Source organism: Dendroctonus ponderosae, unplaced genomic scaffold (genome assembly GCF_020466585.1).
Source record: "Dendroctonus ponderosae isolate FM_Combo_2020 unplaced genomic scaffold, Dpon_F_20191213v2 Dpon_F_20191213_6, whole genome shotgun sequence".
In the NCBI taxonomy this organism is placed as follows: Eukaryota; Metazoa; Arthropoda; class Insecta; order Coleoptera; family Curculionidae; genus Dendroctonus; species Dendroctonus ponderosae.
The window spans coordinates 11,697,126-11,713,951 of record NW_026018814.1 but is presented as its reverse complement, the minus strand read 5'-3'; the positions used below and the strand labels follow the sequence as shown (position 1 = coordinate 11,713,951).

General features: G+C 32.2%; 1 protein-coding gene across 2 annotated transcripts in view; it reads left to right on the top strand.

Annotated features, from left to right (window-relative positions):
- The window catches only part of LOC109545109, a gene marked incomplete at its 5' end in the record, with an annotated part of 49,538 nt that overhangs the window by 19,592 nt on the left and 13,120 nt on the right, over nucleotides 1-16,826 (top strand). For both annotated transcript variants that reach the window (XM_048667194.1, XM_019915603.2), the window contains 6 exon segments: nucleotides 4,862-4,964; nucleotides 5,276-5,409; nucleotides 5,472-5,616; nucleotides 8,358-8,411; nucleotides 8,495-8,623; nucleotides 14,994-15,137. In XM_048667194.1, coding sequence (XP_048523151.1) covers nucleotides 4,862-4,964; nucleotides 5,276-5,409; nucleotides 5,472-5,616; nucleotides 8,358-8,411; nucleotides 8,495-8,623; nucleotides 14,994-15,137 — 709 coding nt within the window.

Here is a 16,826-nt window from a genome sequence, read left to right as displayed (position 1 = left end):
TTTTGCAAATACGACTTCCTGCCTTTATTTTTTACAAACTTTTCAACATTAACCTCTCTTGAAATTTTGTGACGAAATGAATAAGACCGAAGAAAGGCGACGGCATTTATAGATTACTACCTAGATTATAGGGCAACGTGCGAAAACAAGTCGCGGGCCGTTGCGACAAGAATTTTCCGTCGAAAATGCCTTCGGACAAGTAGCTTGAATCTTCTCGGCAACAATTGCAATGACTTTAAAACAGCTAATTAAGCGGATTTATGAATTGATTTAATGAAAATAAAAAATCAGAATTTTTTTGATTAATTTAAATAAATCAGTGATTTTTGATTTTTTTAAATAAAAATCAATTTTTGCCCAACACTGTAGGTAAGCAACGTGAAAAAAATATTTGGTGCTCCTTTAATATTAAACAGTTTTTCAACTTGTTGAATACTTACAATCGTACAATCTAAACCATTTACATGCGAATTTCCAATTTATCTATAATACTGTTAACCTTTAGCACTGAACTGTACTGTATGGCTACTGTACTAGTCGATTGTATATCCTTTTCTAGACTCAGATCGAATGTTATTTTCACTTACATTTTTTCTTGTGTTTCTACCAACTTTCTTCCATTTACTTCTCGTTCCACGCGGGATATTTTCAAAAAAAAGCGGTGAAATAGTGGCAAAACAAGTCGAAATCATAACTTAAAAGCATGTTTTCCTTTCGGTTGTTATCAAGGCTGGAACTTAGCCTGAAATATGAACGGTACGAAAAGTCTCCAGTTGACGCATAGCGCCCTGTGTGCTGAAAAAACTGAAAGTGAAGCTAACTTGACAGAATAATTTGCGGCCCATTTATATTCAGGAATAAGAGAAAAATCCAGCTCTGATTATTCTTTTTCCACTACCTGCAGGGGACAAACAAAGCACAGTTTAAATTGGAAGTTCGATCATAAAAGTTTTCTTTAAGAGTATTTTTGATAAAAATATATTGAACAACATAGGAAAATATTTAAACTATTTTTTTTGAATTGGTACATATTTATTTCAAAAAATGTGTATGTTAATAATATTTATATAGTTCTAAAGTCCAGAACAAAGCTGGTATTCGCGCCCCACGTATTTTCAGCCTTGAAAATATACTATTTTGGATCATAGAACTACATTTATATTTCATATTCACCTTCATCAATCTGACTAAATGCATATTTTGTGGATTGTGATAAACCACCCCATTTTACGTTAATTTATATTTTTATACGCGATGAAATTTGAACTGAGGTCAATAATTTAAAAAAATCGAACTCAGAATGTGCGCAAGGAGACTGATAATTTCTGGTGAAGTTAATTAATTAAACAAGTCGTTTATTGCCAGCCAGTTCAATTTGAAATCAAAGTTTACTTTATCACTCACGTCATGGACATTTGATTGGTTTCCAGTGTTGTGTTTTTGTACAATGCTGATCAATTAAATTCAAATGTCGGTTTTATTTATCAACTAAAATCTGTAACTTTTCACAAGCATCTAAAATTTAATTGCATAGTACGTGTTGGTTGAATGTGACTGTCAACCAATTTAACTGCATCCGCAATAGTAATTTCATTATTATTCCGGAACGGTATTTGTTTAAGCGCATGTTAAACAGAAAATAATGGCAATATTGTCAAATTTGCTCAGGCACTTGAATTTATTGTTTGTTTGGTTTCAAATTGCTGAACTTATATAAATAGGATTTGTCGTAAATTATTCATTAAAAATACGCGTGTGTTTGCCATGTTTTAGTACAGAACTCATTTCTGGCATCGGCCATATAAATTCTATATAGATCGAGTCAATCATTCAAGTAGAAATAGTTTGCAAATGATCATACAGTGATCAATAATAAATAAGTTAAAACAAAATATTTACATTCAAATTCAAAATATTGCCTTCAATTTCTTATTAATTTAGATGTATTTTCATTTTACTTGTATTAATATTTTTTAATTAAAAACAACAGTAAGTTAGTTGGAGTTACTTTATCAAGCTTTGGCAATTTTTTTAGTATTTTGTAAGCATTCAATTGAACTAGACTTTAGACTATTGGAAAACTATTAGGTAAAGTCTGGAGTACCATGGAAAAGGAAATGTATATAAAGTAGATACGGGTGAGTTTAATAAGGGACATAGCTACTGGGAAATCTTCTACGTGAGATACGTCTTGAAGAACTCTGAATTCAGTTTCAAAATCGTAGAAAATGAGGAAAAGACAATTTCAAGTTTATCAATAAACATTCACAGTGCACGATCCATATAACAGCACTGTAATATAAAACTTCTGTTGTCAAAGTTCCAGGGACAGAGCACGACGCCACGATATTACAAAACTAAATTTAAGCAATCATTAAAAAATATACTGATCATCTTTATTACGAATTGCTAATAAATATCGATTTTCCGTTAACCATTCATCCCTTTCTTGTATTAAGATCCTTTAAACATAGAATTTTAAATTTTCACCCATAAAAAAATTAGATCAAAATATTATAAATGCTTAGTTTATCGGTCTATCTCAAAATCAGCTTGAAGCACTTAAGGAGAATAACGTTAATGCTCGCAATAGCAAAGTGAGTCTCTTTTCCTTAGCTATTTGAGTCCGAAATATTTTACTTTATTAGGATATCAGAGTTTTCGAAATCTCCTTGGCCTCTGATGCTCCCTTTAACTAATGCGTTGCATGTATGTAATAACTAAGGCGTTGCATGTGTCTCTTGAATAAAAGTTTTCGTAGATATGTTAATAGTGAATTAATAAATTCCATCATTCTGTAAATAAAGCTGTTAAATTGATCGACAAAGCTTATTTTCCACTTGATTGTAAAGTTCTGCAAATGAAACTTAAAATATATGTTCCAAAGCTGATATTCATGCAAAACGCAAATTGTAATTAGCAAAATTATTTCCAGCATTTGTAGGCTAGTCGATACATCAATTCGAGGTTTTCATGATTCATTAAGCGGACCACAATTCATGAACTGTGCTAATTTCGCATTCAACGGTATTTAATCAAGTTTCCAATTTTCGTCTCTATTAAAATGTAACAGTACATTGAACAAACTAATAAAATTTGATGTTATTTTGCTTTTGTAGATTGTTTTCGTTTTCAGTACAAATTTCGTGATCCGAGATCCAAATGTTTCTTGGTATTTTCCATTTTTATTTTTTTATGACCCCATGTTCTATGGCTCCGGAAGTAACTTCTTTTATGCTTTCTTCTCGGAAGCAAAGCATTTTTCTTCATGTCATTTTTAATACTCGTGAGTTTTGCTATAACTTTTATATTTTATAAACAAAACTTTACAATTCTTAAATATTCGAATTTTCCTATTCTTCTTAAAGTGATAAAAGGAAATTTCAATTCATCCACATTTTCTGGTACGGACTATCGAAACTCCCTATGATTTATTTTAGATTTCTCCATTGCTACTCCTATTGGTAGGTAACAGTACACATTCAGGACACTTTAACTGCAACAGGTGAAGGTTGTCTATACATTTCAGAGCACAGTCATTATTTTCCGCAGCCAACAGCTATCGGGCCTTTTTCAATGTGATTTCCTACACAAAGAGCTATTTTGCCAGTGTCAGTTTTTTTGTCCGACTGCATTATGGCTTCACTTTCAAACAGCAGCTGCAAATCCTACAGATTATTATGTCTTGATAATTTTCTATTGCCTCGAAAAATAGCCTCGAATCGACTTTAGTTGTTTCAAAAAGTATATTTTTCTTTGGATGCGTTCATTCTTCATGCTTTAGGAAGTCTAGTTACTAATTAATCACTAACAGGCTTCCGATGTCACTAAAGCCGGTCTAATGCATTCATAATGGATGGCGAAGATTAGTCGATGTATTATAAATTGTACATTCGCGACCATATTGTCGGAGAGCGTAATTTCTAATTGTTTCTTTATTTAGTGCACACACATTACTCACTGTTCGTCGACCAGTACATTTATGGTAATAAGCTGGCATACCGACATGCAAATGTGTTCATTATTATTAATCCTTGAGTATGTGCTGTTAAAATTTGCGAATAAGCTTGAGGAAATTGAGAATTAGAATAGAGCACAACTGGAACTTCCAATTTATTTTGATCTTCTGATCTAAAGAAACGTAATACAAATATCATGAGGAAAATGCTGACATATTGCTGTATAAGTTACTACACTTAAAATAAAGCATCAACGTAGTTTTTAGTTTGTTCTAAGGTAAACTTGCTTTAGTTAAAGAGTCAACTGAAACAAAATGAGAGATAATTAGAGATTAGAGAGGAATAAATCACACAAATTAATAATGAAACTGGCATTTTAAAAGTTTACTTAAGTAACCGACAAGGAAGAATCTAATAATAATAGAAAATTCGCTACTAAATTTAAGAGCATTATTTTCAACTGAAAACGTCTACTGTATAACATACGGGAATGTATAGGAAAAACCACAAACGTTCTGCACAAACCCATCCATCATCTGGATCTGGAGTAAGGGTAGTTTAAGGCCAACGAAAGGTATTTTTTACGGATCAACTATTTTACACATGTGGATGAATATTAGATAGATTAGATCTATTTTACCAGACCGGTTCAGAAACTTTTTGAAAAACACCTAAAATAGAAAATAATGCAGGTTTATCCTTTTTAGTTTATTTAAGCTTTTTCAAGTGACACATATGCGAAGCTTAGTTACTGCGCCATTTTAATTCAATTTTTCTATTATAATAAACCTTAAATTCCAATTCGTAACAATAATCCTAATAAATATTATTACATGGTTTCGTCATACAGTTTTGCATAACAATAAAAAAGCCAATGAAAAACCCATTTTTGTTTATTGCAGGAAACTCAGCTGGCAGGATTTTGCAAAAAAATTAAAGACTTTTGCCCTCAATTGCCGGGACCAAAAGGAGATAGAGGAGACACGGGCTTGCCAGGAACCCCAGGTAAAAAAGATTGCTGTTCTGAAACATCTTTTTAATTTGAAAACAATTTTAAATTAATTTTATGTGGCAAAGCAAACTTTGCTATGCATCTAGACGAATCACGTGTCCGAACGCGTGTTTAAGTGGGTACACATTTTGGTCCTTCGAGCCGGATAGAGCAGAAGCCAACACCAGGAGTTCGACCTCTATTTGCTCTTTTTGCATAATTCAACAAAATCATAATCTTGCTTTTCATCTCGGCAATTGCTTTGCAGTTCGGCAATTTTTGTTCTTAAAAGCCAGATTAACAATGATATACAAAAATATTTCAGGATTGCCTGGAATTTCTGGCGCCAAAGGTGTTCCTGGACCTGTGGGGCCTCCAGGTAAAATTGGGCCTCCTGGTATGCCCGGTCGGAAAGGAGATTTGGGATGGCCTGGAGTTTCTGGAATGGCAGGGGAAAAAGTAGGATATTTCAAAAAGGAGTATTTCTAATTTTAACTCTAAGAATATATTTAATTAATAAGGGCGAACAGGGCCGCCCTGGTCTGGACGGAAGAATTGGAATACCTGGAACACCGGGTTTGGATGGAATGCCTGGACGTAATGGATATGATGGTTTGCCGGGTAAAGATGGAATACCTGGCAGGAATGGAAAAGATGGAATTAATGGTAATAAAATAAGAAAACAATTTTTAATAAAATGTTCCCTATACTTCTATATATGTTAAAGAGTTTAACTGTTTACAGATCTGAGTTGAAATAGTGTTATTACAACCAAGTCCATATATATTTAAAGTTGACACTTCACACTATAAATCGATGGTCCAAAGAACATGTTTCCGTTTGAACGGAAACTTGCAAAGAATAAAATAACTTTTACTGAGAGTAGAACGAGTGATAAGTATGAAATATTGCTTCTAAGATATTTTGATATCAAGTTGCAAGGAAAGCTTAGTTGGAGAAAAGTTTTCCTAAATAGTAATGCTAAAGTTAATCAAAACAGTTTAATAAAAGTTAGTATTCTGACACGTAAGGGATTATTGAATAAAACCCAGCAGGAAACTTAATGGGCATTTTAAGTTCATCTCTTTCGATATTTAGAATTCGAAGTTACAGAATTTGATTCCAATTCTTGAAGTGGTGGAAGAAGTAATGAGAAGTTAGTTTTTTGGTGCGTTTACATTTATTTCGTTGAAAATTTGATTAGTGTTGTCCCAAAGCCGCAACTATGTTTAGGATAGTAGTGTTTTTCCTTTTATAATTCACAATCTATAAGGATATCCTTAACCGTTTTTACATTACACTTCCGCATCCACTCTCTCATTTTCTTGTTTATGAATATCTGCTGTTGTTCAAATAAATCACTTATTAGAAAACACACTTTATCCTCTAAATACGTTTATTTTTCGTTTTAATCGCGTCGGAATATTTAATGAATTTTGCATTTATTTAACGAATTTTTTTGCATTTTTTTGCAACTATTTTACTAGACTATGAAGGCTTTCACGGCCGGTCAGATTACATTTAGGAATGTTTTCCGGGCTTTGAAGCCGTGGTCTATCGGAATTTCTTCCTGACGTTTCGTCCACAACTGCGGTGGACATTTTCAACCACCGTCCACCGCAGTTGTGGACGAAACGTCAGGAAGAAATTCCGATAGACCACGGCTTCAAAGCCCGGAAAACATTCCTAAATGTTATTTTACTAGATTTCAAGTTTCTTTACTCATGAGCACAAACGACTTTTTTGACTTTAGATAAAGTAAATTAGTTCTTCCCGATATTGTAACATATACGATATGTGTATGCATTTTTTGAGGTATTTATATATTTTTTGGGTTATTTTTGAATTATTGATTAAATTTGTTCGCATTTTTCCAGAAATTTTTTTAAAAACAACTGTTCAAATTTATTATTATATCGATATCCAATAACCAGCATTAATATACCCAGTCTTGTAGTTTTAAACTAAGGGTTTAATTTTAATGTGGCTGATGTAGCTTTCTAGTAAATACCCATGGTACAAGCTGAAATGCTAAAATCTGTTTAATCTTCAGGGTTGAAATGTGTGTCTAATGGATTATGCAACACTTAGTTTAAGCCTTGAAATGCATACATTGTAGTGCCAACTTGGACAAACACGTCGAACGAATGAGTAATCTTATTCATTTTCGTTTTTATTCTAAAGGAATGGTTTGGTTAATGCACTCACACAAAATTACATACAATTTTTTCGCGTATTAACAACTTTCAAACAATCACCAATTTCTTTCATATTTCATAAAAATTTTCTTTTAGTAAAATGCGTAAAAATTCTTTTCACATTCTTTTCTTTTCAAATAAATTCAAATATTGCTTAACTATATTAAAGTTTAATTTATCCAGCTTATATGGTATCGGGGCAAAGGTTTCATTTAATACAATTACTCCGCCGAGCTAAATATGTATTTAATATGATTATAAATTTCCTTGAGCGAACTTGCAGGAAAAACTTTCAGTACAATGTAGGTATTAAGGCGTGAATAATTTGCATAACTTATATAGATAGCGGCTAAATGATTTAAAGCCGAGACAGCATGCTACCCAGATATTAATAATTTTTCTTCATACTTAAGTCATGGAGTTCGGAAATATATTCAGGTTTTTGATAAAGTTTTGCATAAGTTAACTGACTTTTAGTTTACGGGAATTACTTTTTCGGGTCCGCAGTTTTTTTCAACTGATGGCAGGAACTGAATCTGATTTCTAAAGAAAATGAATGTGTTCAACTGATTGTTAAAAATTGTAAATAGAAAAAAATATTTTAATTGTTGATTGATTTCAAAGACCTATGAGTGAATATTGAGTATTTATCATTTGCAAATACTTGCAATATTTGTTCGTCCAAGCAAAAGTGAATTTTTGGAAAATAAAACGCTGGTTCGCTTTTAAGTAGAGATTTTACGATGAAGCCTTTCTTTTAGAGTTTATCTGTTTACATTGTTGGTTTTCGTCAATTCAACTTTTAAATTTACGTACGTATTCGTTCGTTATCGGTATTTTTTTCTCAATTTCAGAAATTTTTCTCCAAGTAGGTATATAAGAAATATATTGAAGTAACCAAAAATGATTAATAACTTTAGAGATGCTCATCAACAATTTTAAACCGGTTTTTTAATGCCTGCATAAAGAAATTATCTTACATTTTTAAACTCTTTGTTTCTCGAATATATGCTAATCATTTATTCTGGTTTTGTTAAGTCAATTAATTGATGGGTCTAATGAGAGTCCAATTCCATGCTTCGGAAAAATTTGAGAGCAAATTTCAATGCCAAAATGTAAAATATTGCACATATTCTAACAGCAATTTAACACCTGTATTCGGATTTTGCATTCAGTATATAAAAACTCCCAAAAATATGTTTGTTTCAGGCCATAAAGGGGACCGCGGCCTTCCGGGCCCACAAGGACCTTCTGGTGTGAGAGGTAAAAAGTTTTAAACTTTTTTACGTTTTGTGTAAATTTCTCTAAAAAGTGTTTTTAACAGCGACTATTTTAATTTTCTTCAGGTATTCCTGGACCAAAAGGAAAAGTCGGGAGACCTGGAACTAACGGAACTCCTGGTTTGCCCGGAGTATCTGCATATAAGTATGCTTCAAGCAACAGCAGCAAACTTCTAATTCCTCCCTCAATTTCTGGTAAATAAATTTGCATTCATATTAATTACTTAGGAATTTAATGCTGTTTTGACTAATCTAAATGACAATTTATTTTTTATATATCATTTCTATTGAACAAGTCGTTCAACAGTACAAATATATTACCTACTGGATTCTTAAGCGGAAAAGATTATTAACCAACCTTCTTTAGATGCTTTTATAGCCGCGATATTCTGGCAATTTTATTTAAAAAGTTACAAATCCTCCTGGTCGCTTTAAACATTTTTAAAGATAATAATGTTTGGGTAGTAAAATTTGTTTAGTCTGCTCTATAATCGCCTATTTTCAATATCATCCTAGTTTTTGAAAGTATAATACTTATTTCTTTAATTGATTTATTTTTCTATAATTAAAGCTGCGTTTAAAATCCCTATATAATTATGAAAAATATTTTACTATGGTCGGGTAGTTCCTTAACGCATGGCTCGGATAGGGCCTAGGATAGAGAAGGGCCCTTTGATAGGCAATATCAAAGAAAAACGGTTTGAGTGAAAATGGTTTGATCAACTAACTGAGACGTCTCCTAAAAACCCAATATTGGCTGCTATCATTAGTCTTAGTCAAATGGATTTCGCTTTCCCCCTTTTCAATATAGATGACTTTTGAATGGTTTCACTGGTCACTTTAACGAACTAGATCAATATAAGTTAGATTTTGATTTTTTTCTTAGTCGGTTCAACTATGAACTTATTTGCGTCTTTTAAATTTAAGATCCACATATTCATAGATGTTTGTGTAAAGTTCTCGCCGACCATAAAAGAGTTTCTTCAAATAGCTTTATTTTAGTTGCGGAATCATATAAACTGAACTGTACTCGGGAGAACTGTGAAATATTTTATTTTTGGAAAGTTATAATTTAATTAGGAAGTTTGGAAGTGGTTTGGAAGGTCTATTTTCGCTTTTCTGTTGCTAATTGAAACTAATATAGGCCAATAATATTCATCTTTCCACACAATTTCAGCTGCCTTGTGTGGGCATTTTTTGGGCAGAAATTTCATTAATTTACCAGTTTTCCAAGACGTATACCAGCAACATAGAAATAGATAAATTTAAACATTTAGTCGCGTGAGAGGTGTTGCAATCAATCAACACTCTGCCAAAAGTCAATTAATCATTCTTACGTTTCGAACCGCTTGAATTATTACGGCACGAATAGCGGAAATTTTAAACTCGACAATACAACGAAAAGAATGCCGAACAGCAAAATGGCAATAAATCAGGCGTCCTAAAGTGACATCCGCAGGATTTTTGTGCGATGAAGCACTTCTGCTACTTTTTCTAGTTGAAACGAATAATAGACTTGAAATAGACAAAATGTTATTTTTGCAAACAATTTTTACTCCAGAATGATGATTTCTTAAATATAGGCATCGACATACATTTTTGTGGCTACTAGCCAATATTCACCTAATTTATTTTTCGGAGTTTAATTGAGTAAAGTTTCCAAATCGTTAAATAAATTTGGTTGTCTTTTTTTCTGATGATCACCTTGAACGCACTTTATCTGCTTTTCCTCACTATTTTTTTACATTTTATTATTCATCTAAAATATGTACTTTCTTGCTCATGAAATTACTTCATTTACTGTGTCTGTTACGGGTCATAAATCTTATTTCGTCCTGTTGTCTTTGTGTAATATTTGATATTACTATACCATATTTTTTTGTTTTCCTGTGTCTATAAAAAGTTTGCAATTTTTTGTTTTGTTGGTAGGCTTCAAGAGTCTGCATATTTTAAAGCGAAATATATATCTACAACCACTAAACTTGAGCACAGAAATATGATGTCAAAGGAAATTTTATTAAAGATGAGAACGCAAGAAAAATTGAAAAATATTCGTAAATAACGCGAATGTTTATGAAGAATGCAAGTGCTTCCAAATACAGCAATAATCTCAAGCGAATCAACCGTAAGGTGAGAAGAAAGGAAAAATCCAGTAAACGTTTTGAACATTTCCAATCTTTGAGTTAATTTACCTTTTTCGTTAGTCTTGAATGATTTGTTGCTAAACTAAACAAATTAATTTGAAAATTTATTGCGCAAATAATAAAACTGTAGATACTAATAAAAGTAGGTATAGTCAAAATAAGATATACTGATTATGTAAACAACTACAAGATAAAAATCAAGCGGTTTTGAACAAAGTAAGAAAAAGCAAATGATAAGGAATTAACGAATTTACAAATGAACAACTAAGTAACTTGCAGCTAAAAATATAACATTAATAAAATTGCATTCGCAAAGATGAATTACAGATTACAGAAAATTCTTACGTAATGCTTGAAATATATATCAAACTCTTATGTAATAAAGGTCATGTGTTGTTCTGCAAATATGTCCTCTGAGTAACGGTTATTCGATACACAACGTATCTCCACGGAGTAAATTTAATTAGCAGAACAAATAATAGTGTATGACACCAAATAATGTACTTAAAACCGTATTTATTATGAATGCGTTTATTCTGTAAAAATATACATTTGATTTAATTGTAGACATTATAGTGTTTCATTCATTTATACTTAGTTACATTTTAATGTAATGTTAAATTAATAAATCAATTAAAAGGTAAAGTAATAAATCAGCTAATGTGCTGATGGGCATTTTGCCCTTTATATGATGTTCATGGTCAATATTATACAGGCTTGATCAATAAAAATTAGAGATATCTCCAACCGGTGACAGTAAAGCTTCCCTTACAAAGTTTGCTGATTATTTATCGGTATTTATCAGGCGATTCTCTGGAGTAAATAGCGAATAGATAAAATCGACCAAGAACGCTAATAAATATTTGTTTAAAATTTTGTACAAATCTGCATTTACTTCCAAGAGCCTTCACTGATTTTGTTTTCTTTTATTATATTTTAGTTGTCGATATTAAATAAATAAAAGCGTAATTAGCTTCATGCTGTGGTATTTTGTTACTATGAATTATATCATTATTGCAGCTGTGTTTTTATAAGAATTTTCACTATTGCAAAATGAACGTAGCACATATTGCACCACAGCTTGTATAGTAAAATTCGAATAGATATTTTCAGCCGAGATTTTAATTGAATGAGTGAGTATATTTGGGAAATTGAACAGAATGAGTTTTAGTTACATAAACCTTACAATCTTCCATAATTAGCGACTTTTAATAGAAAAATCATATTATCAAACATCTGAAGCAAACTCTTTAGAATCAAAATAAAATCCGAATGTCAATCGAAAAATTGAAACTCTACCAAAACGGTTTTTATCATCTATTAAAACACCGTATCTGCCCATAAAAAAATCCGAATTGTTTTTATGTGTTCAACCCCCCAAATTACTTTGGCACCACTCTTTCCATTCTCAACGAAAATGACTCCCAGGAGTGTTCCAAAAAGGGGCAAAATCTTATGCATAGATTACACTCTGCTGGTAGGTAAACAGAAACCGATGGTGAATATTTCAGTTTACTGATTTTACTACAGCATATGTTCTTTGGGAAAATGGAAAAGTGTGGAAACTTTTCAATTTTGTTTTTGTTATGAAAATGCAATTTACCTTATGAGATATTTATGTGTGTGATTGTTTAGAGCGTATCTTCTATCGAGGAACTTTTCCATCAAAATAAGGCTTGTTAGGTGTAAAGTTTTAGCATAATAAAGGTAAATTTAGGAAGAATTTGAATAGCATAATATATTATGAGGATAGAATACGGATATAATGTATGTTTTTGTTTAAGGGGATATATTTTTATATGTAAGCTGGCTTAAGTGTATTTACGCGCTGTTTCCTAAAATGCATAAATGCAGTAGCTTCTAAAGCAGACTGTACTTGCCGGATTGAAGGTCCTTGCCTTATTTTATTAAGAAAATATCGTCAGTTGGTGCCTAATTACTAATGGTTTGAAATTTGCATACCAAATCACCACCAATTAAACATTTAGCAGTATTCAGTAATATTTCTTGACTTATTTATTAGGTGTTGATGTTGATGGCTTGATAACAAACTATTTTTTTGCTTGAAATCAAGTTCTTTAAAAACCAAACAAAGTTTAGTATACAATTAATAAGTTTTTAATTCAAAATTTAGTTACCTAGGCGCACTTGGTTCAAACTATAAGAGGCAAAAATCATTTATGGGAGTACTTATTTTTAAAATCGTAATTCTAAAAGCTTTTTGCCACTTGAAAGAGTGAAGAAGATTGAAATATCATGTTGAAAATACAATCAGTAGGTATTATATTAATTTGAAATTTGAATTAAAATGGAACCTTTTTAAGACCCATTAAATGTTTATTTACATTTAGTTTAACTTTAAAACGTTACTTTGCTTAATACTAGTCATAGAAATTAAATCATTTAAATTTCATAACAGAAAACTTTTTAATTTCATGATTCGTTTAACCTTTCAATATAATTATTTCATTGCTGTGACCTCGCAATAGTCCAGATTCTTCACCTTTTAATTTATTCGAATCGTAGCACCTGAAAACACGCAGCTTGAAGTAGGATACATTTGGGACAATTTTGGATACTCTAGAAACCAGATGAGGAAAAGTAAAAACAAAGAAAAAAAACAGGAAATATTGTCGTTTAGCGGTAGCGAAGACGGTTGCAAAAGAGCAGAAAAAATTTAAAATGTTTTAGCTCGAACTACATTGAATGACAAAGTTGTTTTTGAAAATTATACGAAATTTCCTTGTTTCATTCTGAAAAAAAAGGATCACAATGTAACAAGAAATTCGAATTTCGAAAGTATTTACTAAAAAGCCGGAAATTTTATTCGGAAATCGAAATTCAGTCTGTCAACAAAATTTAAGATACTCTACTAAAGAAAATACTTTTAAATAATCACGTTTCTCCTTACAGCTAGTTATTATTTGTTCAAGGAATGTAACTTCGTAATGTAACGTAAATTAAATACTGCTATGAAAAATATTAAAATAAAAATAAAAAGCGGGCTTGCTTTGTTTATGTTAGTTTCCCGTTTCTTCATTTTATCACTTTTGCCTCGCATTGGTGACTTTATAAACACGCTGCTGAATGACAAAATGCAATTATTTAACCATCATTTTAATATACAAGACAAGTGCTATATTCTGAACGAATTTTATTAACAGCTACATAGAAATATTTGTAAGGAAAAAAACGACAAAAGACCAAAAAAAAATCTAATTTCTATGATGATGTCGAACCTAATCTACTGATAGTGGACATAGTGGTAATGTTGGAAATTTGAATCTATTAAGTTTTTGGGGCTTTCAGGCCATCGTGGAAATGTCCTATTAACGTTCTGCAAGCGCGACTGGCTTACATCTTCAGATGTGTTTCTCTCGAAAGCTTACACAGCTGAAGACTTAGCACATTGTAAGCTTTAGAGAAAAAAATCGTGCGAAGATGCAAATAACTCGTCCTTGCAAAAAGTTAGGACGACATGTTTTACACGACAGCATGAAAGTCCGACCAATGACCATGAAAGACCATATCAATTCAATTTCAAGCAATGACCGCGAAAGCATAAGTCTTAAATTAATATTTCTTCGCAAATATATCAGTTTTTAAATGTATGTTTTAAACTGCTTGGCAGGCCTTTGTCCTTCTAACTTGGGGAGACGTCTTAAACCCTCTGAGTATTGAAACTTTTCATAATGTGTCTTACCTGATGAAATATATTGGTGTTCCTCACAACTTTTTTCATGTGTCTTTTGTTGCTGGTTTTTATTTCTTTTACCTTTTTTTAGCATTCAAACCAATGAACAAGCGTACGTTAAAGCAGAGTTTTATGTCGCCTGTTTGCCTTCGTAATTATTGCTGTTGGCTAAAGGCAGTAAATTTCAACGGCTTTTTTTACTTAACTTAATTAGCCTAATAAATAGTAATTAAGCCTTCTAAGCTGATATTTTGAGTTTGCTCTGAAATATTGTAAATCGACAATGAAAATSTGCCACTCTGGATATGGAAAACCAACTAATTTCAAATTCAGAAATTCTTAGCTCGAATCGAGTGATTAAACTGAACAACAGAATAACTTTACGGGTTAGTTTAACTGAGTTGACCTAAGTTTACTGTATATTAGTGACCCGATGTTGAACGCTGCTAATAAATTGCGGTTTGAATTGATTTGAGATATCTGTACGTGACTTGGGATGACGTGGTAAATTGTTGATAACTCTGAACCGTTCCTAATTGCCTCGACCAGACATTTTGTCAATTAGCAACTTCAATTACTCTGTCTGGATTGATTAATATCCAGATATTGTGCTCTGACGTGCCGGAGTTTCGATGATCTTCTTATTATGTTCTATTATCTTAACGCCGCTATAAACAGTGCTTTCCTGACGTCGACATAACTGATGTATGATATTTATCACTTTCAGGGTATCCGTACGGTCATATGGGCCCCACTTCTGTTCCTGAAGGCAAGAATGTGCGATTCCACTGTTCAGCCACAGGTAACCCCACACCGAAAATAACGTGGCAAAAGTTCGACAACAGCCCTATTAACCGAGGAGCTTGGGAAGGTATGAATATGTTTATTTTAGCAATCTGAGAATTTATTAATCGGCCCAGCTAGAAGATTTATTTTTGGTTACACAGCACAAAAGATGGCTTAAATGTAATAAATTTCCTTTGGGAAATTGTAGGACTTGGAGATAGCCATGATGAACGGGAAACTGAATGGCTTTAATTTATTGGTTGCTACGTGAATCATCCGTTTCAACTGGTGATAACATTGGGTTGAGTGCAAATATCTCAAAAGACCACATTTTTCTTATTTTTTCTGCTTTCAACGCTTTATTTTTATTTACTTAACATTTATTATGTACCTAAGTGTTTCATATTTTACATGCTGCTTACTCTTTTATAGCGAAATTCCGTGCAATCTTTAAACGAACCAGTTTAGTGTTCTGTGCTTCATAGGTTCTAAACGGGATCAATTTTTATATTATTAGATGTGAAACTTTAAAATCGCGATGTCGGTCTCCAGATTTGTTCATAACTGTATTGCTTATGGCGCGAAACAAATTGCTTTTCAGTATTTGCGACTGTTTCGGCAAAAACATCACAATTATTACATTGTCCAAGGTAAAAATATTTRCTCCTAAATGTATTMCAATGATAAAGAAATTGTAWTGAGCGCAATACCYTTTTTGTTATTACAGATTCTAAAGGCTTGTCGCAATCGRGGCAAGAGRTAAGGCMRGGGCAAAAGCTGCTTTCAAGTCAGGGGGGTCATGTAGTAGAGCCTTTTRACCYAGAAAGCGAAATTTGAATATCAAACATTTAGGGGCAAGATTATGCSAAAATTTCATGTTTCCCGTCCAGYTTTCGCTCATTTCTCGGAAGCRMAATGAGCAACAACGCTCATTTTTACATCATTTGAGAGAAACTTAAATGGCGTTTTTASAAAGTGAACCATCAACGACAAAATGTTGGCAGTTTTCTCAAAAAAGTCTTGATTTTTTAAATGTTGTTTTTTTGAGTTGCAAAATCGACTCAAACATGACGCTGCTTTTTCTTTTTTTCAAGAACCATTTGAGCCACTGACTTTGCTTCCGCATCGTTGGATAGAGAATTGAAAACTCGATTCAAAGACAAGTGATTTTTAACTATTTCAAATTTTTCCAATAGTTAATTCGAGATTAACAACGACTTTTCAGAAATTTTTCTGAAATAACAATATGAGTGGGGAAATTAGAGTAGTTTTGACCCAGGAACTGAAACTTGAATATCATACATTGAGCAGGGGCGGATCCAGCTTCTAAATCAGGGGGGAGGATCATGTAGCAGAAGTTCAGTCAAGTTTTGCCATGGTGTATTTGCAAAGTTCTCGCACTCTAATAGTGGAAAAGTTAAAAATGCAACTTCAACAGCTAATACCATCAAGACATAAGTTTTAAAAATTTTAAAAAGTTGTCTTCCCTACTCTTCCAGTGAGCTCCAGTAACCTGCTGAAACAAAAACGACCAATTTTCAATTCAACCGAACTGGATAGAAATTAAATGTTGTAAACTAATCAATTATTTATTTAAAATCCGGCAATAAAATATAACATTGTATATACTTTCCTGACTGTGTTTCAATTCCAAATCAAAATGAATTCCTGACTTTCAGTCATTTATTGTCTTTATTTATCAATTAAAATACGTTCCGGTGTATTTTTCCACCATCATCAGTTTTTCTAAAATAACATAGTTTAAAAAAAAATC